At 38.0% G+C, this 23,164-nt stretch overlaps 1 protein-coding gene across 2 annotated transcripts in view; it reads right to left on the bottom strand.

The window, feature by feature from the left end:
* The window catches only part of fstl4 (follistatin-like 4), a 151,032-nt gene that overhangs the window by 115,344 nt on the left and 12,524 nt on the right, over positions 1–23,164 (bottom strand). For both annotated transcript variants that reach the window (XM_057360496.1, XM_057360497.1), the window contains exon 3: positions 16,920–16,953. In XM_057360496.1, coding sequence (XP_057216479.1) covers positions 16,920–16,953 — 34 coding nt within the window. The remainder of the gene's footprint in view (positions 1–16,919; positions 16,954–23,164) is intronic.

Raw genomic sequence — 23,164 nt, 5'->3', positions numbered from 1 at the left:
GTGTGTGTGTGTGTGTGTGTGTGTGTGTGTGTGTGTGTGTGTGTGTGTGTGTGTGTGTGTGTGTGTGTGTGTGTGTGAGTGCGTGCGTGCGTGCGTGCGTGCGTGCGTGCGTGCGTGCGTGCGTGCGTGCGTGTGTGTCTATGTCTATGTGTGTTAGTACGTGTGCATATTGTGTGTGTGGAGTGTTTTGTATGTGGGTGTGTCTGTCTTCTGTGTTTTCAACTTTTTCTTGTTTTTACAGGTACAACTTTAATTGTTTTGCTTATAGTCAATATGTCTTAATTACAGCTGCTTTGTAACAATGAAAACTGTAAAAAGCGCTATATAAATAAAGTTGAGTTGAGTTGAGTATCTTTAACCGTATAACACAGAAATAAAAGGTCACGATCAGAGACAGATAGTCTCAGCAGGGATTTAGAGAAGAGCCGTAAACCCTCTCCGAAATCCACCAGTGTTTCCTTCAGCTACTGTAGTGTAGTGTGTGTCATCTTCATTTCCCAGCATTCCTCTGTGAAGTCCTCTATCTGTACAACCCTCCTGCACAGAACGTGACTATTATTAAATGCATTTGAATCATTCCTGAAAAAATGACTCTTTTTAAAATGTGAGACAATGAAGATGTGAGGCCTGATGTTCATTTTGTATACCTGAACTCTCATTTCTATCTTTCTGTCTGTCTTTGTAAGTGTTAAGCTCCCAACACTTTTCAACTATTTCACTGTTCTGTGAGTGCCCAGGAAATGGAAATCTGTATAAAAATAAAGATATTAAAAAAATGTTCTCATCATTCAAACGTCAGAAAGAGTGTAGAGACGTTATAGAGGAGAGAGATGTCTTCAGCTAAAAGCTGTCAAAGCTGAGATGATCCACATGACATGAAGGTAATGTGCTTGTAAAAGAGCTGATACTCTTCATTCATCGTCACACATCTCAGATGGAACATTATTAGAACAAACTTGTGGGATCACATGAGCATTTCATGTGGTTTTTCTGTGGGAGAAAAGAAATGCTGCACTATTACACACTTCCAAAATAAGCGGCATGATATTAATAATGCACCTATGGAAGGTGGAAGGCATTTTTTATTTCTGACTGTAATAAATAAGCATGTACTGTACCTCACACCTTCAAACAATTCCTCCAGTCTCCTTCTTAAACTACGAATCTGTCTTTTCTTCTTGGATGCATGATCGATTGTAAATTCCGAACATGACTTGCGTCCACTATAGACTGAAGGCCAAACCAGTCAAAATCATCTGAAAAGGTTTCAGCCAGAGAATGTTGTGTGATATTTTCTAACTCAGCTGGAAATTATGTTATACTTCTGATTCATGTCCCTTTTTAACCAAAATCATAGAAATCATGAGTGAAATATCAGAATATTAAACAATTGTCCACATTTACTCTGCCACCAGCCCTTCTTTGTGAACGAGGAAAAATATATTTCTTACTTATATAAGGAAAAGGAAAAGCTAGGAAAGGATAAAAAGCCGTGAGTTTGGTTTAATTCAATCCCTCTATAAAACAAATATTTGAATGATTTATACTGCTAAGAAAAATGATAGGAATGAATCATGCAAGATAGCCTGTCCTGAAATTCTCTCTATATTTCGGTCCGTGACTAAATAATATTGAGATATGAAATCAATTATTAATGAACATAATTAAGAATCCTGCTGAAGATCGGTTTGGTAATGAATGGAATGAGACTCATGTGAATACATCGCACATGGTGTTCATAACTCTCTTCAATGAGGCCTGAGAGCGTCAGACATCAGATGTGGGACACATGAAGACAATTCTTGACATGTCACTAAATTCTGCTAATGAAAAGATAAAGATCATCTGAGCTGTGTCTCGAGGTTGTGTTTGACACAGTTGTGACACTTCTGTTATCGATTTATTTTATATATGAAATGTATTTCATTTAAAAACTACTGTATGATACCACTACTCCTTCAGCATATTTTTGAAAGGAAAAAATGAATTGTGCAACAGCACATATCAAAATAAGGACATTCAAAGAGAGATTGTGATGCATTCATTAAAGAATCTACGTATGTCTATGGAGATCAAACTTGCCTTTGGATATATAAGAATTGCTCATTTAATAACATCACGGACCAATCAAATATTGAATAAGTACAGTAACACTTGACATCGGCAGGTAGAGTAACACAATGTACCGTGTTGAAATTGGCCTAAAGATGCAGCCGATACAGATTTAATCAGGTCGTAGATTACACAATCAATACTCATTTACATCAGAGGAATTACAGTATTGCTGAATAAGAATATAACACTGACTCAGTATAGCTGTTCAGAGCAGATCTCCTGACAGATCCCATATTATTCCATCTTACAGCCTCACGTCCAATACCAACAATAACACCGTATTCAGTCAGGTGCATGGAAACAATACTCAAGGCTTGATGATTCTTATGCCTTATACAAAATCCCTTTTTACCAATCTTGTGTTTGTTTTAAAGGAGCTGAATTGTGATCCATTGAAGAGTCACATTTGTCTGTGAATTAGACTCCTTTGCACTGTACAGTTTGTATGATGTGCTATTGCCAGTATTTCAGACTGCACATTTACAACTGAAAACATCATTTGTGTTGTTGGATCACTGTACACCTAACAATACTCCTCCTTTAGTTCATCATTCAAGACATACACCCAGAGCACTTAAAAGACACTAAAGCCATCAATTATAGCCAACAGACTAACTCAAGGAGATCCTGGGTTGTTTTCCTCGGCTCACAACGAACGTTTCAACTCTTGCATTAAAATATTCACAGACGCCTTAATTCATATTTGATACAGTGCTCAATTTTTGTTGCACGTGCAGTTGGCGAGAGTGTGTGTGGCGGGAGAGGAGACAGGTCAAGGTTTCTCAGCGGGTTCTGGTTATGAACTCATGAGCTTTCATCAATGTCATGTTCATCAATTGCTATTAGAGTCGGTTCTCACAAATCCTTCCGGAATCTCATTAGGCCGCTCCTCTGTAACGTTCATGTCTGCCGTCATATTTCCAACTCTTCTTGAGCATCTGCAAACCTGTACATTCACACACTTTCATCTTTTGTTTTCTATTCTTTAAAGCATCTTGAAGACATTTGTAATACCCTTGTGATAAACATTAGTACCGTAGCAAATATCAAAATGTTTAGATAATTTATCACTTTGTTACTTTGATGAGCAGCCAATAAATAATTATTCCTACCGAATGAAACGGATGATAAAAAAGAGATGCTATGGATTAATCTGTAAGATCTGGAACGACCGCAGACTTTCCATTTTAGAGCGAATGAACGGCCGTGTTTCATCAAGCGTTTCCATCTGAAATCACAAGCACGCTTGCTTTCATTCCCCGCGCCAGTGTCCTTATCCAATGACACAAGTAATTCATTCTGCTGGCCCACTTCTGAAAGTTTAACTGATGAAATGGAGGCGAGACCCTCTCAGGGGTCCTCAAGTACCCGCACACATGAGATCTGCCCACTAATACACATGATATTTGAACAAATTGCCCCGTTTGTGTTTGAATATGAAGTACACTTTTAACAAAGGTATATCCCAGAGGTTTAAAATGACAGATGAGTGTTTCTCCACACTCATCCCCTCTCCTCCACTCTTCATGCTCTGCTAGCAAACTCTACCCATTTGAACTATATCAAAGTCCTAAACTGATGGCATTATTTACTCTCCTATCATTCCAACAACTCTGTTATTTCTTTCTAAAATGTCTACATACAGCTTATAGTGAGCACGTCTTAAATGCTCTCCAGAAAGCATGTGTAGTCCATATTATTTGTGTGTTATATTCCAGATCTTCTTAAGTCGTGAGGCAATTCACATCATATTACATCCTATACACCAATAACAGTGCCTTTGCGGTGACCCAAGTTTGTTTCCAGACTCATTTTTTATCACTATAAATACTTAAGTACAACTATATCAAGATCTTGACTTTTGCCTATGGCTGGTCAGATTGTACATGTAATGATTCTTCCATATTTCCAACGATAATCTGCCACTGACAGAAGCAGAAGTTAGACAGGATTGATGTCACAGATGTTGATATCACTCAATGAGAGGATGAGAACAGACCGAGACTGCAGAGAGACCTTAAGGGAAATATTTGAAGGCAGTCGGCTGTGTGAAAATAAAGGGATTTCTTTATTGTCCCTGACAGCGAGGTGCTCTGTCTGCTAAGGGACGACAAACGTAAGTCCGGGTCTTCAATGACAAAATTTCAAACATCTGAGAGAAAAAGGAAGACAAATCTGACTTTGCTTGATCACAGGGTGGAGGTGGAGAGAGAGAGAGAGAGAGAGAGAGAGAGAGAGAGAGAGAGAATCCTTTGTACAGTGAGGGAAAGTAGGATGTATGCTGTCACAGCAGCTCTACATGAAAACCTCTGCTGTGCTGATTACTGTCCACAAGCAGCTTCATTCTAACACACTATCCTACAGATTTCACAAAGACTTTCACATCAACATGTTAACTAACAGAGCAATGAGAGACAGAACTACATTTCACACAAATATTATATACAGTATCTCACAGAAGTGAGTACACCCCTCACATAAGAGTAAATATTTTATTATATCTTTTCATGTGACAACACTGAAGAAATGACACTTTGCTACAATCTAAAGTAGTACAAAAAAATGTGAGGGGTGTACTCACTTCTGTGAGATACTGTATATATATATATATATTTACACATGCATTTGGCAGACGCTTTTATCCAAAGCGACTTACATTGCATTATACTATACGTTGTATATGAGTATGTGCAATCGCCGCATGCTCTAACCACTGAGCTACAGGAAAGCTCTATATGTACAGTATGTATATTATGTATATTTACTATTTTTCTCCCTCAACTCTACTATCCTGAATTGTTTTTTCGCACAATTAAATTCTGGAATCGTTTCATTCCTGAAAGATATATGTAGTGCAGTCTTCTGTTGTTTTTGGTCATGAATGATACGGTAATATCTACAGTTCAAGAGAGAAAACATAATGCATTAAAATGTTGTCTAGGTGTAGGCAGCACATTAGTAGTGAGCATTCACTGCTGGATTTAGACTCACGCTATCTTATACTCTTCATGGTCACCTGTCATATATACAGTGGACATTTAAATAAAGAGCTTGTATTGTGTGCAGAGTGTTGGCTCTATTTTCTAGCTGTAATCCATTTGGTGGACGAAATGAATAATAAACCAAAAACCACCACAAGCCTGAAAAACGACCAAATGTACTATATCTGCTCCCATGTTCCAATTAAGAGTGAGAGGGGGGGGGGGGGGTGTCACTGTACTGGTTCACCTGAGCCAGATTCACATTTGCCTGCTCATAAATAATTCATTGTGTTAATAGTAGCAGCGGTGGCACACTAACATCTGTATGGGTATATTCTGTCAACATCCTTTTCATGTCAGTGTCAACATAATAAAACAGAAGATAAAAATAAACTTTAGTTTCTCAAGTTTATTGTTGTTGATGTTTATTATGGATTGAAATCATTACATTTGAAAATAAAAAACAGGGATTAAGTATGTTGGTATAATACAATAATTTCAGAAAATGATTTATTCGACTATAAAGTGTCATCTAAACAGGCACGTTCCGTTACTTTCTAAAAACCACAGCTGCCAGATGTTTAAGATCTAGAAACACTTCTTTGACATCCCAATTATATTATTAGTTTTGAGGATTTTTAAAACATCATAAAACCTAACACGGCGGGTGAGATATTCTGCTGGAAGTAAATGCGTAACAGTTACTGCTAAAATGAAGTTGCAGGTAATTGGCTGTCAAATCTGAAAACAAGAAAACGTGACACAATGAAAGCTCTGGTATTCTGCTGCCTGTGCTCCATTTACATATCTGTGAGGTGTAAGACAACCACAGAAAGTCTTGCCTAACACAGATATATGCCAAAATATTACACACATATCTGTAGCGAATTAAAGTAATGAGGCTCATGCTCACAAATCATAACTATTTGACTTCCATTACTCGATTTAAAGAAACATTCTGGATTGTTTTCAACCACATTTAAGACCTTTCTGTCATGATAAAAATAATCAGAAGTTGTTGTTTAAAGCAGTGTTTTTACTTGTGGTGGATCAATAGAAATACTGCATATATTTATCTTATATTAAGCGCATTAGGGTTTTTTTTGCCTTGTGACAAACTGCCTGTTCCACAGTAAAAAATAATACAAATCATGTTAAAGGGTTTGTTTTATTTAAATCAGTATGAAAGTGTTACAACAATGATTATCAATTTTCGCAGCATTTGTATAAATATTTTATTTTTTTACACTTCCACATGCCTTGAGCCAAAATGAATCATGCGAGTTTCCCGCTACTAATGTTTCAGCTCACCTCCTTTTTTTGCCTATAGTTTCGTAGTTTTTCAAACTCAACCTGATCCTCAGTTTCGTGTGATATAATAATGAGAGAGATTCTGTGTGTCACCCACACATTTTTGATATATCGAAACCATGAGTAACACAAACAAATTTGACAGTGAGGGTGACAAACAAGCAATGACAAGGATATATGAACACAGATCTTATTGGATTCTTTAAATAATCCTTGTGCCTGAGGATCTCTGAGATATATTAACATTATACTGCTTATCAAAAGTCAAACATCATAGTGTTTGGGCAGAAACCTTGTTTAAAACGGAAAAAAAATACATAATATACGATATTATAAAATAGTGTTTATAATAGTGTTTTGTAAATGCTTTGTCTGGGCAGGTAAATATATATATATTTTTTAAAAGTATTCATCGAGCCATCAAAATCTGATAAAGCATTTTTGTCTGAGTGGTGCCTGCAGAATGATATAGTTTTTATAAATAACTGGAAGAGTTTTGAGGGCAGACCTGACCTGTTGAAACGAGATGGTCTCCATCCCTCCTGGGCTGGGATTTCCATCCTGTCTAGAAATATGGCAAAAAGTCTTTATAATGCTAATGCTAAAGCTTGACTCACTGGGGCCCAGGTCAGGGAGCAGACAGAATGGCTTAACCAACTGTCTGCTTGCCGTCTCACGTTGCAGAATACACGAAATGTACAACATGTAATAATCCCTTCTCCCAAACATCACAAAATAGAGACTGTGTCTCTTAGTCATGTTACGCTCGTGAACGAATCGTTCTCGTTCACGAACGGCAACGACTCATATTTCTCGTTCACTGAAATCTCTCCCTCGAGCACAGAGCGTCTTGACTTAAAAGAGTGTCTAAAGCACGAGCCAATGGCGTTCGAGTGTGAGCTTCGACAGAGCATATGATTGTTTGAATGTGCTGAACGAATACGCCCTTCACTGAACGAAGGAGCCTGTGTTTGAGTCTGAATGAGAGAGATCTCGTTCGTACACAACGAAAGGAATCAAAGGACCCACTGATTCTCGTTCGTGAATGACATGAACGAGCTGTTACTTCTCACTCATGAACGAAAGATGAGGTCTCTTGTTCAACAAGTACAGAAACGGACACAATGTAAAGATCCTTACGAAAATAATAAAATAATGCAAGCTGATGGTTAAATGTAACAAAGACAAATTAACATTGTCATTTTTATTGCATGGAAAATGTCAAGCCCTGTTTACTAAGTTATTTTACTGCAAGCACAGGTGTTTTGTGTCATGGTTCTGCCATAAGACCAAGAAAGACATGTCGAGAAGAGGCAGAGCCATGACAGAACCCCATGTTTCATGTGGAGGGAGTGTTTTGGCCCTGTTGGCCTTCCATACCCCCTCTCTCCGGTCTCATCTCTGTTCCCTCCCTTTCGTTGCCTCTTTATTGAAAGTCTAGTCCAGTTTAGTTATTTGTAAATTATGTCAAGTGTTAATTTTAGTCTTGTCTAGGTGTAGTCAGTTTTAGTCCAGTCCTGTCGTGTTTTTGTACTCCCCTGTTTTGTTATGGTACCCCCACATGGGTCTTTGTTTTGTATTTTTATTAATAAATGTCTTGTTAACCCCTTACCCGCTGTCTGCACTTGGGTCCTCTGTTTGTGTCTCACCGAATCCCTGACAGTTTTGTGTGCATTTTGTGTCATTTATTGTTCTTTCAAATAAAAATAACTTCAATACGTTTAATTCATGTCATGCACTTCTCTAAAAACTGTGAAACAAAAAAGTATTGGTTAGCTCTCATTTGCGTCACGTCAGCAAATAGCATTCCAGTTCCAGCTGTGAAGGGACATGTAATTGGTTAGATCTTCCACTGAACGAATATGCCCACACTGACCAAGCCGCTGTTGAGTCTGAACGAGAGAGATAGATCTCGTTCGTGAACGAATTGAACGAACTGGTACATGTCGTTCATGAAGGAAATGAACGAAATCAGCAATCAGCAGAAAGCGGATGCAAAGCGCAGTTACAGGTAGGCTACTTATTTTATTTATTTAATGAATAGATCAGAGACACACATTTTAATAAAGCCTGTAATCAGTTTTTATACGTCCATTAATACGTTCGTTGACATAACACAACTCTTTTTCGCCACCTGCTGGCGTATTATAGAAATGGTCACTGAACGAATCAGTGAACGAATCTGAATGAATCATTTTGGTGAACGAACTGAAAAAGAACGAATCACTCAAATGAATTACAATTCCCATCACTAGTGTCTGTCCCCCGGATTAGCAAACATAAAATAATGCGTAAACCTCGTGAAAGTAATTTAATAAACGTTAAACAAATTAAACATGAACAAAATACAGATAATCAACTGTTACGACTCTGATTGCTAAATATTAGATATCTCTCTAATAAAGCAATTTTGGTAACACTTTATTTGAAGGGGTGTCCATAAGACTGACATGACACCTTCATAATCATGATATGACACATGTCATGAATATAAAGGAGATTGTATGCATGTTTATGACAACTGTCATTAAGTATCATTCGCTCATTTATGTCATTTTTAATGCAAATATGACATTGTTTGAGTGGTCTTTCTTATGACAACTTGACATAAAGTGAAGTGAAAAGTGAAAGTGACCTATTAGTCAGATATGGTGACCCATACCTGAAATGTGACCTCTGCATTTAACCCATCCAGAGAGTAGTGAACACACGCACAGCAAGTGGTGAACACACGTACACTCGGAGCAGTGGGCAGCTATCACTGCAGCGCCCGGGGAGCAAGTAGGGGTCAGGTGCCTTGCTCAAGGGCACCTCAGTCGTTACCCGCCGGCCCTGGGAATCCAACCGGCAACCTTCTGGTCACGAGTCCGACTCCCTAACCATTAGGCCATTACATGTTAATTCGTACCACTGTAGTTGAGGTCAAGAAAATTATTCATGACACTGTTATAAAACTATTTGACAGGGTATTAACACTTAATGACATTTTAATGCAACATCCCCCATCCCATATGACATACTTATGTCTTTTGTCCCTTCCTCAAATACGACAAACATTGACTAAATTAGCGCCATTCCCGGCAGTACGCAAGACTATCGCCTACCGTTGTTAAAAATGTACATTTTGGGGTATTATTTTGCAATAATAGCATGTGTTGTGGTTTTATTTTAATTTCAAAATGTTGTGATAACTATATTTACGTTACACATACACAGATGTTCAGGCCTTTTGAGCAAGTAACACAACATATTATTAAATAACAGCATGATACAGATACAAAGCAGTTCAAATGTTTAAAACGTACAAATATTCCAAGTGTACCGAGGTGAAACCATTGATTTATATGAGGAACAGACGCGAAAGCGATCCCCATCTGCTGTCTTCTGGTTTCTGCTGTGTTTCCAAATTTTCAAATCTGCCGCCAAGTTACGTCAGCCTTAATAGTTAAATATCATTGGCTTTCGTCGGTCTCATGACAGACAGCATCGTTGCGTCAGCGTTGAGTGTGAAATGCTATTGGCTCTCGTTACCGATTACGTCATTGTAATGTTCCGGCTTGTTTACAGATGTGTTGATGTTCGTAAAATAATAATAATATTAAAAAAGATGCGTTGATGTCCGTTGCCGGAGTTCCTTGAACTAAGTTATTGTATGGCTTCAGTTCAGAAGGTTTGCAAAGTGACTTGTTTGTAATACGTTTATACTATTTTGTTCATTTTATGGAATAAATACATGTGTGTCCCCCAAGATTATTATTATAAACATGAGCCTCCTCTAAAAGGCAGAGGGGGAGGTGTCGCAGCACTTTACAATAATTCTTTTAGCATTTCCCAGAAGTCTAACTCTAAATATAATTCTTTTGAAGTCATGGTTCTTCATGTTTCAACACCTAATACTAAGGATAAAACATTTTTAAAATGTATTCTAGCTATTGTATATAGGCCTCCAGGGCACCACACAGATTTTATTAAAGAATTTGGTGGGTTCATATCAGAACTAGTACTGGCCGCAGATAGAGTCCTTGTCGTTGGTGACTTTAACATCCATGTAGATAACGATACAGATGCCTTAGGAATGGCTTTCAAAGACACTCTTAACTCCATGGGCGTTAGTCAACATGTGTCAGGACCCACTCACCTTCATAATCATACTTTAGATTTAATACTGTCTTACAGTATAAATGTGGACGATATTAAAATACCAAAGATGCGTTTCTCGATAATCTGCCTGAATTGTCTCAAATCTCTAGCATGAGAAATAACGTTGAAGAAATTGACACTACCATTGAAAATTTGAATTCCACCTTCTCGGAAACGCTAGACACAGTTGCTCCTCTACGTTTAAAGAAGATTAAAAATGGCAGCCCAACACACAATGGCAGGTATAATGAACACACTCAGGCTCTAAAGAAAGCGGCCCGAAAAATGGAGCGCAACTTTAAGAAAACTCAATTAGAGGTATTTCGTACAGCATGGAAGGATGGTATTCGAACATACAGGAAAGCCCTAAAAACTTCTAGATCCACCTACTTTTCATCACTAATAGAAGAAAACCAGCACAACCCTAGGTTTTTATTTAACACGGTGGCTAAATTAACAAAAAATAAATCGTCAGCGACTTCAGATTCTGGATATCAGCATAACAGTGATAAATTTATGAACTACTTCACAAATAAAATCCAAGATATTAGAGAAAAAATTATAACAATGCAACCAGAAGTGAAACCCGCTGAACAAACTAACTACAGCGCCCTTAAGGAGAAATTGCAATTATTTTCTACCGTAGATCAAGATGAGCTGTCTAAAATCATTAGATCATCTAAATCAACAACAATCATGCTAGACCCTATACCTACAAATCTACTGAAAGAGATGCTCCCAGAAATTATAGATCCTCTTCTTAGTATTATTAACTCATCTCTGACATTAGGACATGTGCCTAAAGCATATAAGGTGGCTGTTATAAGGCCCCTTGTCAAAAAACCCCAACTCGACCCTAGAGAACTAAGGAACTACAGGCCTATATCGAATCTACCTTTCATATCTAAAGTTCTGGAAAAAGTAGTTTCAACTCAATTATGCTCCTTCCTCCAAAGGAATGACATCAATGAAGAATTCCAGTCTGGATTTAGAGCATGTCACAGTACAGAGACTGCTTTGATCAGAGTTACAAATGATCTGCTATTGGCGTCTGACCGAGGTTGTATCTCGTTATTGGTGCTGCTAGACCTTAGTGCTGCATTCGATACCATTGACCACAGCACACTCCTACATAGACTCGAAAATTATGTCGGCATTAAGGGAATAGCTTTGAAATGGTTTAAATCTTATTTATCCGACCGTTTTCAATTTGTAGCAATAAACAATGAGGTGTCACGCAAATCGCAAGTCCAGTACGGTGTCCCACAGGGCTCAGTCTTAGGGCCTCTGCTCTTCGCATTATACATGCTACCTCTAGGAGATATAATAAAGCGACATGGAGTTAGCTTTCACTGTTATGCTGATGATACTCAACTTCCTCGAAGCCTCATGAAACACAGCAGTTCCATCGAATAATGGAATGCATAGTCGATATAAAAAACTGGATGAGTAACAACTTTTTATTACTGAACTCGGACAAAACCGAAGTGTTACTTATTGGACCAAAAACCGCCATACGTAACAACCAAGAATACTGTTTAACTATTGACGGATGTTCCATAAAACCCTTGTTGTCAGCTAAGAATCTTGGAGTTCTGTTCGATAGTAATCTGTCATTTGAGAGCCACGTCGCCAACACCTGTAAAATTACATTTTTCCATTTTAAGAATATATCTAAACTATGTCATATGCTGTCACTGTCAGATGCAGAGAAGTTAATTCATGCATTCATGACATCAAGACTAGATTACTGTAATGCTCTGTTAGGTGGTTGCCCTGCAGGCTTATTACAAAAACTCCAACTGGTCCAAAACGCGGCAGCTCGAGTTCTTACACGTACAAAAAAATTAAAATGCTAATGATAATCTTAAATCTATAATTTACCTTATTAGTAAGTTTATTTATTTTATTTAGCCTTGTTGTGCAAGCTCTCTGGAGCTTGTGCAGAGGCAGCAGGTTTTGCCAGAGGGGAACTGGAATCCCCTGGGTGGGCCTGGGTTCTACTGAGGTTTTATTTCCTCAATTGGAGTTTTGGGTTCCTCGCCACCGTTTGCATACTGTTTTGCACTATTTGCCTGGCCGGGGGGGCTGCTTTAGAATTTTAAAGTTTTACTTAATTAATATTGCATATAGGACTTTATAGTCCGTTTAATATTTGACCTGTGTTTCTCTCTCCTTTATCTTAAATGTGTGCTTTCACTGTGCATGCGTGCGTGTCTGTGTGCGTGCTTGTCTGTGTGTGCATTCATGTTTTTATATCCCATGTTTTTATGGGGACCTAAACCTGAATGCACACCAACACATGGGGACTCGTGTCACCGTGGGGATCAAAATTGAGGTCCCCATGGGCAAAAAAGCTTATAAATTGTACAGATCGATATTTTTTAAAAATATAAAAGTGCAAAAAGTTTTCTATGATCTTTAGGTTTAGGGGTTGGGGATAAAATATACAGTTTGTACAGTATGAAAACATTACACCTATGGACTGTCCCCATGGAGATAATAAACCAGACATGTGTGTGCTTGTCCGTGTGTGTGTGCTTGTCCGTGTGTGCGTGCTTGTCCGTGTGTCTGCGCGCGTGCGTGCACGTCCGTGTGTCTGCGCGTCCGTGTGTGTGTGCTTGTCCGTGTGTCTGCGCGCGTGCGTGCACGTCCGTGTGTCTGCGCATCCGTGTGTGTGTGTGTGTATGTGTGTTAGTACGTGTGCATATTGTGTGTGTGGAGTGTTTTGTATGTGGGTATGTCTGTCTTCTGTGTTTTCAACTTTTTCTTGTTTTTGCTGGTACAACTTTAATTGTTTTGCTTGTAGTCAATGTGTCTTATGTACAGCTGCTTTGTAACAATGAACATTGTAAAAAGCTCTATATAAATAAAGTTGAGTTGAGTTGAGTTTGGGCAGAACATCAGTTAACATCTGTCGGCTGTCAGCTCCATTTCTGAAGGAAACAGCCAATTCAGATTGCAGTGAAGAAAAAAAAGCCATGTCTATTTTTGTATAATTTGTAAAACCTACAGACAATTTATGGAGGGTGACCAATAGTGATGATCTATGAAAAAATGAAAAATCATGAAATATGGAGACATGAGGTTTCTATCTGACAGCGACGATGTCCTCATATCCACTGAACATAAAGGAAAGTCCTAAAATATGCTTATTTATTCTTGTGTTCTTGTTTGACATCATCCATCGACAAGGTTCCATACTTATGAAGTCTAGTAGAGAGGACACATGAAACTGGTCAAATGTGTTCTTGATACCCAGAATGCATCGGGTGCACAGGACCTGACTGAACCGGTCTCAGCACAACAGAGGCCTGACCACTACTCTCACTTATGAATAAACAAAAACATGCATACATTACATCCTCCTATACTTCTAGGTCATTCTTTCAAGATAAACCAGCGAGAAAATGTGTTCTTCAAGTTCATAGAATTGATATTCTCTGTGTTGTTACTGTCTGTTAAAGAATCGTACATGGTTCAGTGTGGCATGACGTTTTATCTTCTCTCCTCTATTGCTTGCATGAGCTACTTCAACTTCCTACCACAAACAATCTGTTGATAAGAAACATTTTGTATTCAGATGGATTTCTCTAATTATAATTCTAAAAATAATAGGTGAGAAGTGTCTGACGGTGTTTCCTACTCTCGAGGCGCTAACAAGAAGCTGATTTACATGCTGCATATTCATCATGCCTTTAACTGTTTTTATTCCTGCTAATAACCTTTTACACAAACAGTTTCTCATTATTTCCAGAAGTTATCGTGAGCTTTCAGCAATAGGCATTGGTTTCTGAAGACCTACTGACTGTGTTTTCAGGAATAAGAGTAATTATACCAGCACACCCATTGAGAGCTCTGCTCCAGTAACCTGACAGTGACATACGACTGATACTGCGCTCTATCATCAAACCAGCGCTGGGAATGTTGGCACAGTCTTTGTCTATGCGGAGGAGGTTCACTGGTCTGGTTTGGAACGAGCTCAGATTCGATTCAATTGACTTTGAAGCCACAAAGATAAACTGCACCATTTCCAGGCAATAATCCTGGTTGTTCATAAAATCAACTTCACAAATGCCATCGATGGGTGAGAATGTTTCCTCTCGGCAGCTGCAATCAGATTCCATCTGTTCGACGATCATGCAGAACATTTGAATATAAGACCGTTGGCAACCGTTTCAGCTCGAACATCGCAGCGTGTTACAGAGTGGTTTCATCACCTGTTTTGTTATGTTGTAATATGGATGTCACTCAACTAATGGCCTTCTTTAAGGAAAGAACATCAGCAAAACACAATCTTTCTCTATAGCAACTTTTCAAAAAACTTTGGATCGTTTCCATGCATGGTTGGCTCAAATATGGACAAACACATTCATTGAAAATAACCTAGAAATTCTTTAACCCGACCACAGAACAGAGAAACTTCAACTATTTTACTGTAAATACAGCTTTCTCTCAGACTGGGCAGATTATTTTATATGGTTATTTTAGTCGATTATTATAAAGGCAGAATAGGTGATCCTGTCTTGCTGGTTGGAAATCTCTTTACATCCTGAAAGCAATCGAGAATTATACTGGTCAAATAATATTTGCATTATTATATATCGTCTGTGAAAGAAGCAGGACCAAAAAACGTTCGCCCAATCAAAACGTTCTGGCCGAACGCTGTGACTGGTCATGTGTACATTTTCAGCCAACGTATTTTGCATACCACTGCGCACCCTGTTCACGCAGACACCATACGTCATCAGCGCGCTCACGTCCGCTGTGTCAATGTAGAGAGAATGGCGGACAATCAGCAACAATCAAACTTTCCTGTGGAACCGACAACAAGTAAATCTACAAAACGAAAGTCAGTTTTTGAAAAAGCAGTGACGAAAAAACGTCTGGATCATGAAAGAGGAAAAACTGGAATTAACATCGGTTCAGCTTTTACATGATGGAGACAGCTCCGGCAGGCAAAGGGTCTGAAATGTACATGCTTCCAGAAGAATTGAATGGATTTAGTTTGTAATTCGTTACGTGGATTTACGAAATACATACATGTGTTTGGAGGAGGCGTGGCTTTGGACGGCGAATCGCATAGAGGGTGGGATTATAATTTCAGTGCTAGCAGGCTAAAGTTAGCACCTTTCCAAGTCCTCCTCCGCAGAGTTTCTCAATGTACATCTCTTATCTAGTTCCCTTCCAATACATATATATAAATGACCTGCACACCTCCAACTTTTTTTATTCGTGACAGTAACAAACCTCTTGTTGAGATGTCATGCCGCCAAAAGAATCATGATCCTTGAACGCTACTGAACGAGAAAGATTTCATTGAATATTGCATCTGTCTGACGTGAAAGCGATTCTTTCTCACAAGATTTCTTACGTCTTTCTTCTTGAGTGACCTTTTTGGCGACGAGGCGTGCTGCCCGTGGCACGTTATTTATTCATGATTTGCGTCTGAGCCAAAAGCCTGTCAGCCTGCCCTGTTGGTAATGTTAGCGTTCGGTCAGCCGCTCAAGTGGATGGTGGCTGTTGAGATGCAGAGAAACTGGGGCAGTCTGATTAATGTCCATCCTTTGGAAGTGAGATGCAGACATGACAAAACAGGCCTCCTTACGGAGCAGGGAAACTGAGATAATGCGCCACAACACGCGTGCACACATGAAAAGCTTTCATTATTCCAACCATGAGAAGAACAGAAAATCAATCACACCGTTGCGTGTTTCTTTACGTTTAGACCAAAGCCAGTAAATAACAATTCGTCCCTACGGAGGACTCAACAAAGTGTTTACATAAATCCGGTGAACTAGAGAAGCTGTTCATGTACTAAATGATTGGAAACATTTGATCGGACACGCGACCGTTTCTAAGTGAGTCTGCATGCACGTCTTCTCCATTACCATTCCCTTTCCTACAGATGACGTGCTATGTAATTGAAATAGTCTCTTAAAATCTTGAAATCAATAACTTCTATTATTCTGTAACATTCAAATGAAGGACTGTCTATTCGAAACTGTAAACATGTCAAAACAACCAAGTGCCCAGTTTGATTTAAAAAAGAGCCACTGACAGCATAATACCTGGAAAACCATTGCGTTTGACATTCGCCAGTTTGCTGCTTCGCTCTCAGATCATTACACACGCATAAAAGTGTCAAAAAGACATACAAAGGTAGTTTTGGATTTGGCAATTTCAAAGCTTGATCTCGAAGACATCATCAAGAGAATGTGTGAGACGCTACGGACAGAAAGCTGTCGTGAAAGCAAACACTTCACTGCACACAAGAACTCAACGTTGAATTACTACTGCAAAAATCATCCCTGACCAACAATACGCATGAAACATTACGCAATAATGTAGTGAGGTCAATTTTAGACTTACTTTGGTTGTCTTTATTTGCAGCTCCTCCATACGGCTGCAACACAAAAAAAGATATATTCAGATTAATGTATAATATTTTAAGGCATTGGATAAAATCGACAAACTCCTGACTTTTAATCATGTAACGTCAGTTTTGCTCAAGTTCACACACGTCAGCACACTGACGTGAACGGTCACTGTTTCTCTTGAGCTCAATGTCACTTTAACGCATGTTGATTTTCAAGCTTTAGCAGTTGCTAGAGAAACGTAAATCCTCTTCTCCAGACGGCAGCAGACAGTGACAGTCAGGATATGATCATTTTAGCAGCATCTTCTCTCTGGAGCACTCTCCGTTTGGACGGGTATTTCTGGCATCTCTCTAGAACTTGCTTTATGATCACATGATGCGTCCTGCCTTCTGAAGAACACATCAATAAAGACTGTTATGGGACACAAAAAGCCATTTCACTCGTCTCAGAGATTCTCCTAAGGTGATTTGAGGTGAGCATGGAGGACGTGTTTTAAAAGCTTGTGTCACAGCTTGTGTTAACTTCTCATCCCTCGTCCTCTGAGGAGATCACTGTATCAACTTGGTAACGTTTCATTCTTTGACAGACTGAATTCATCTCGTGAAGCCGCCAGCCAGCCAATCAGATTACAACTGTTTGTGAATAGACCTGTGATATGAATAAGCAACAATGCCAAAGTAGGTATTTACTGTAAAGTCAAAATAGTGTCAGATTAGGAAGTAAAAGACATTAGCAGATCATTCCAAATGCAAAAAAGTTACATAATACAAAACACTTAATACTTCTTTTGTAGATATAAAACCCTGTCTACATCAGACGTGTGTGCAGCAGCATCCAGTGTGGACAAAATTGATCATTATAAATGAATTAAAATGGGATATATTGTTTTTTGTCACATCGTTCGCTTTTGGTGTAGACAGGTTGTTAGCAAAGATAATATATGGGCCATTTTACAGAACTGGTGCAAAATCTGAGTTGGAAACACAAATTGTTTTATGTATGCAAATTGTATAATATCACATTTCCAGTAATTGTGCAGTTCAAATTTTCGTTTTGCAATATTCTTCCTCTCCCCAAATTTTGTCACTTCCCGAAACACAATAATATATAATTTAATAAGTATAATATTTACATGTTAAGATTTTGTTTAAATCTACTTTTTAAATATATTTTTTTCTAATTTTAAATTAATGCATTTGGCAGACGCTTTTATGCAAAGCGACATCCATTGCATTGTATTATACATTTTGTTTCTGACTATGTGCAATCCCCTGGGATCAAACCCATGACCTTGGCATTGGTATTGTCATGCTCTAACCACTGAGCCACAGGAAAGCTTTTAAAAGAAAGTTTAAAATGTTAAAAAATGTTTTCGCGTGTACCTGTAAATCAATAACAGTTACAATTTCAACAATATTTCAAGCGTTATTTATGAGATTAAAGATAAATTTAAGGATTGATTAGATTATATATACAGTACATAGAACCAAACACTATCATAACATCTTAGTTGATAATTTTATATATTTTATTTTTGACAAAACATCCCATGATTCAGTCGTGACACACACATTTTCAGTAGTGATTGTAATGTTTTAGTAGTGATCACAATATTTAATTTAAGCTGAATCAGACTTTTAACATTTTATGTTAATGCAAATAACTAACTATGTTGCAAATACTGCAAATACAGCAGACACACATCTGACAGTAAATATCTAATAGAAAACCTACAGTACACCTCACATACTATATCACTACTAAAACATACTAAAATACTAATGATTTGCATAATTGTACAGAGTTTTGTTTATTTCCCAAATAAAGGATTTAGAGGTTCCTTTTTTTCACTACCACTAGTGACAATTTTTGAATACTTTTGAGCCTACCTCAAAGATGCTAATAAGCACATGGTTAGCAAGCACAGTTCTGAACAGATGTACACACATAAAAACTCAATTTTATGGAATAACGCCCAAAAAAGTTTGCTTAATTGCAGAAAAAAGGATGTTTGCTACTGACGTTCCTTAAAGTTACACACAGATTTTCAGACTATTCAACGGCGACCTGACAAGAGCTGAGATGCTAGAGCTGGATAAAGAAGGACGCGGTGACTTGACACGTCTTCACTACAAAATTTTAAATGCTATTAGATTATTAATGATAATCTTAAATCTATAATTTACCTTATTAGTAAGTTTATTTATTTTTATTTAGCCTTGTTGTGCAAGCTCTCTGGAGCTTGTGCAGAGGCAGCAGCTTTTGCCAGAGGGGAACTGGAATCCCCTGGTTGGGCCTGGGCTCTCCTGAGGGTTTTTTTTCTCGATTGGAGTTTTGGGTTCCTCGCCACCGTTTGCATACTGTTTTTCGCACTATTTGCCTGGCCGGGGGGCTGCTTTAGAATTTTAAAGTTTTACTTAATTAATATTGCATATAGGGATTTATAGTCTGTTTAATATTTGACTTGTGTTTCTCTCTCCTTTATCTTAAATGTGTGCTTTCACTGTGCGTGCGTGTCTGTGTATGTGCGTGCGTGTCTGTTTGTGTGCATGCTTGTCTGTGTGCGTGCTTGTCTGTGTGTGTGTGTGTGTGTGCGCGTGCTTGTCTGTGTGTGTGTTAGTACGTGTGCATATTGTGTGTGTGAAGTGCAGAGGTGGACAGTAACGAAGTAAATTTACCTGAGTACTGTACTTAAGTACACTTTTTGAGTATCTGTAATTTACTTGAGTATTTTTTTTCTGAGTACTCCAATACATTTATAAAAAGGTCCAAAAGTAGAAAATGGTTTCTATGCAGCGGGGTTTCCTGTGTGTGCAATTTATCTGGCTTGCGATCTGCCAGGACCTTTTACTGTTGCCAAGTATTTCAGTTTTTCTAAGCTCGCGGTTTTCCGGCAAGCTTTGAATGGCCAAACTTATGTAAACGTAGGCGCTGCTACACCGTTGATAGCGCTCTAAAAAGGCAAATAAAGCAATAAAAGACGAAAAAGGCACATGTTAAAGTGTGGTGTAATCATCTGTGGGTTACGATCAGTCAAAGATCGTAGAAAAGTGTACTTGGTCAAAGATCCAAGTACACTTTTAATACTTGAGTAATTTTAAAAGCACGTACTTCTGTACTTTTACTTAAGTAAGAATCTGTCTTTACAACTTTTACTTGTAGTGGAGTAATATTTGACAAGTAGTATCTGTACTTTCACTCAAGTAAGGAAGTTGTGTACTTCGTCCACCTCTGGTGGAGTGTTTTGTATGTGGGTATGTCTGTCTTCTGTGTTTTCACCTTTTTCTTGTTTTTTACTGGTATAACTTTAATTGGATAAAAGCGTCTCCTAAATGACTAAATGTAAATGTAATTGTTTTGCTTATAGTCAATATGTCTCATGTACAGCTGCTTTGTAACAATGAAAATTGTAAAAAGCGCTATATAAATAAAGTTGAGTTGAGGTATAAGGTGCATACCAGCGTGTGAGTATATGCAGTAGCTGAGGCGACCTCGAAAAGATGATTTTTAGCAAAATTTAAGATTAGCAAGACTAAGTTATGGTACAGTCTATAACAAGTTAAATCATCGATCGAAAATATGCTATTCTATTGTGCTTTTTGCCAGCCATTTTAGAAATATCTGCATTCAGCATTCAAGTAGATAGGAGTGTTGACTTGCTATGACGTAAATAACTGCCCAGAAGCGTTGCAAACATGACCGGAAAGATGCACGACTTCTGTAAACGCACTTTGTTGTTAGTTACTACTAAATTTGTTGCAAATATCTCAACAGTAAAGAATACTAACAGGGATCAGAAGTCAGGGGCAGTAAACAGTGAAAAGCAACCAAAAATAGACTGAGAGAGATGTCAGTGAGGAGAAATCCAGTTGAGCAACCAGAGTGGGTATACAGATATACTTTACAATTACGACAATTACAAACATGTAAACATATCTTAACCTTTTAAAAAACTTTGCTATTTGACACTGTCATTATGAATTCATTTATATTTAATAACTAACATGAATTATGTCCAGGAGGTTAGTATACTGGGAGATGGTGTTGGGACTCTAAAGCTAAAGGCTTTTACTGGAATACACACCACTGATCAAATGTCAATGAAAACTGACATTTACCACCAGAAACCAATGTTTAGAAGTGTGAAGTTTCAATATTTTAACGCTAATACTTTACAACTGAATAAAGTAGTAATAAAAATCAGATCAGATATTTCTTTATAAAACTGTGATTATTTTTGTGCTAGTGCTAGTTGCTTTGATGGACTTAAAAAAAGCATGAAGAATATAATAGTGAAAAGAGTTTGGGATTGCGCTGTCTGTAGTGTGAATTGAATTTGTGTGAAGCAGAAGGACGCAGCGTGCATGAGTAGACTGAAAATAAGAAAAGTGCTTGACCCCTTATGCCCTAACACTCATCGAGCCATTAGTATTTCATTTGTGCATCTTCAGCTCTCAAACAGCTCTTAGTTCTACAATCTCACTGCATCCCACAGCTAATATATCTTCAACATTATCATCTGGAGAACACTTCAGGGACAAATTCAACTAAAACTAGAAACGTTTTAAATCATGATTATTTTTACTGTCATTATAATGTCAGTATTTACCATCACGATGCACATGAAGATATGTTTAAAAACCATTGTAAGAATTGATTGTATTTCATCAGTTCCTTTAGCCGCTGCAGTAATGTTTGGCCTCATGATGAGTTTGTTCAGCAGATCTCTCGTGCTTTAACATCATGATATTATCACTTGTGGAAACTCCTCAAAATCTCATTTGGGACAAGCAATTACAGGCACTACATTCACATTAGACGTGACATTATACAGACTGAAGAGCCTCATTAAAGCCTTTATTACTCCTTCAAAGATGCTGCAAACTGTAGTTAAGCGTGAACCTTTCTAATAACATTTCATTAAACATGCTGCTCATGTGTTTTGGCTGTTGGAATAAAATAAGAGATTTTTATACATGTACTGTATTGTTTCTTTCTGCATAGCAGATTAGCAGATTAAACGGATTGTCTTTCAGACATTTTGCCGCTATGTCGTCTAGCAATAGCAGTGACGTAAATTATTTAACCAGCAGCTGATTGGACAAATGTCACATCTTATTTTTTGTTTTATTTCTTATGGGCCAATGAGGGTCTATTTTTTGACCGCGCTGAAGTAAATTTAAAATGAAATAAAGGCCAATCAGAGGCCCCTAAACAGGTGGGGCCCTAGGCTGCAGCCTAGGCAAGCCTGTGCATTAATCTGCGCCTGATCACAGGTTGAAACTCGACAGCAGAATGTGAAGGTGTTTTTGTGTCGGCTGTGTGAGGATTTTGGAGGGCAGGACTCAAGGATGTGACGTGCTGTGGGACTTCATTGACACACTCTGTCTGTTACACAGCCAACTGAACATCCCATGGGCAGAAAAACAGACGGAGGTGTCCGTGCTTAATTTCACCAAGAATTAGAGGGCAAACGCTGAAAGACAAAGTGACTCTTCTTTTTCTTATAGGTCACCGAGACGTGTAAGTTTTTTTCAATACTGTAGATATAACAAAATTATATATTTTTAGGAAAAACACATACACAGACGCTAAATGCTTAAATATATTGAAGTAGTAAAGGTATCGTACTTCAAAATAAGTCCATAAATTACCTATTTTAATAGTATTTTATATCTTGACTGAAGTACCCTTTATTTGCAGTTTCCTTTGAACAGTTATGGATTCAAATACCACTGAATCAGGCCATTTATCAGAAGACAAACACAGGGTAAAATCTACAGAGAGAAAGCTTATTAGTGATTTTTCAACTTGGGTCCAGTTGCACAAACTTAGCCGCTAAGTTAAAACTGTGTCTAGTCTCACTGACTAGCATAGTTAGGACCAATCAGTCTTACTTTTCATATTTCAATTAGACCAATCTACTTTTTTATGTAACTGACTTAAAGAAGTTATGACCAGTCTTAAAATAAAAATTAGATGACTAACTTCTAAGACTAGTCTGAGCAGTTTATGCAACTGCCCAGTGCCCCCTCACAGGAATTAGTAACTATTTTACGAGGTGGTAGGGCTGGACAATAATTCAATAACAATAACTATGGCGATATAATTAATTTCGATAACGATGATATGGTTTTTAAACACATTTTCGATATTTCAATATACATTACACGTCCGGGTCTGAGCCCTAGCTCTGCTCCGCGGCAGTGGCTAGCCCCAGTATAAATCTCTAGTTTA

This window comes from Triplophysa rosa, linkage group LG19 (assembly GCF_024868665.1).
Source record: "Triplophysa rosa linkage group LG19, Trosa_1v2, whole genome shotgun sequence".
NCBI lineage: Eukaryota > Metazoa > Chordata > Actinopteri > Cypriniformes > Nemacheilidae > Triplophysa > Triplophysa rosa.
The sequence above is the reverse complement of the archived record's forward strand: the minus strand, read 5'-3'. Positions and strand labels throughout refer to the sequence as shown.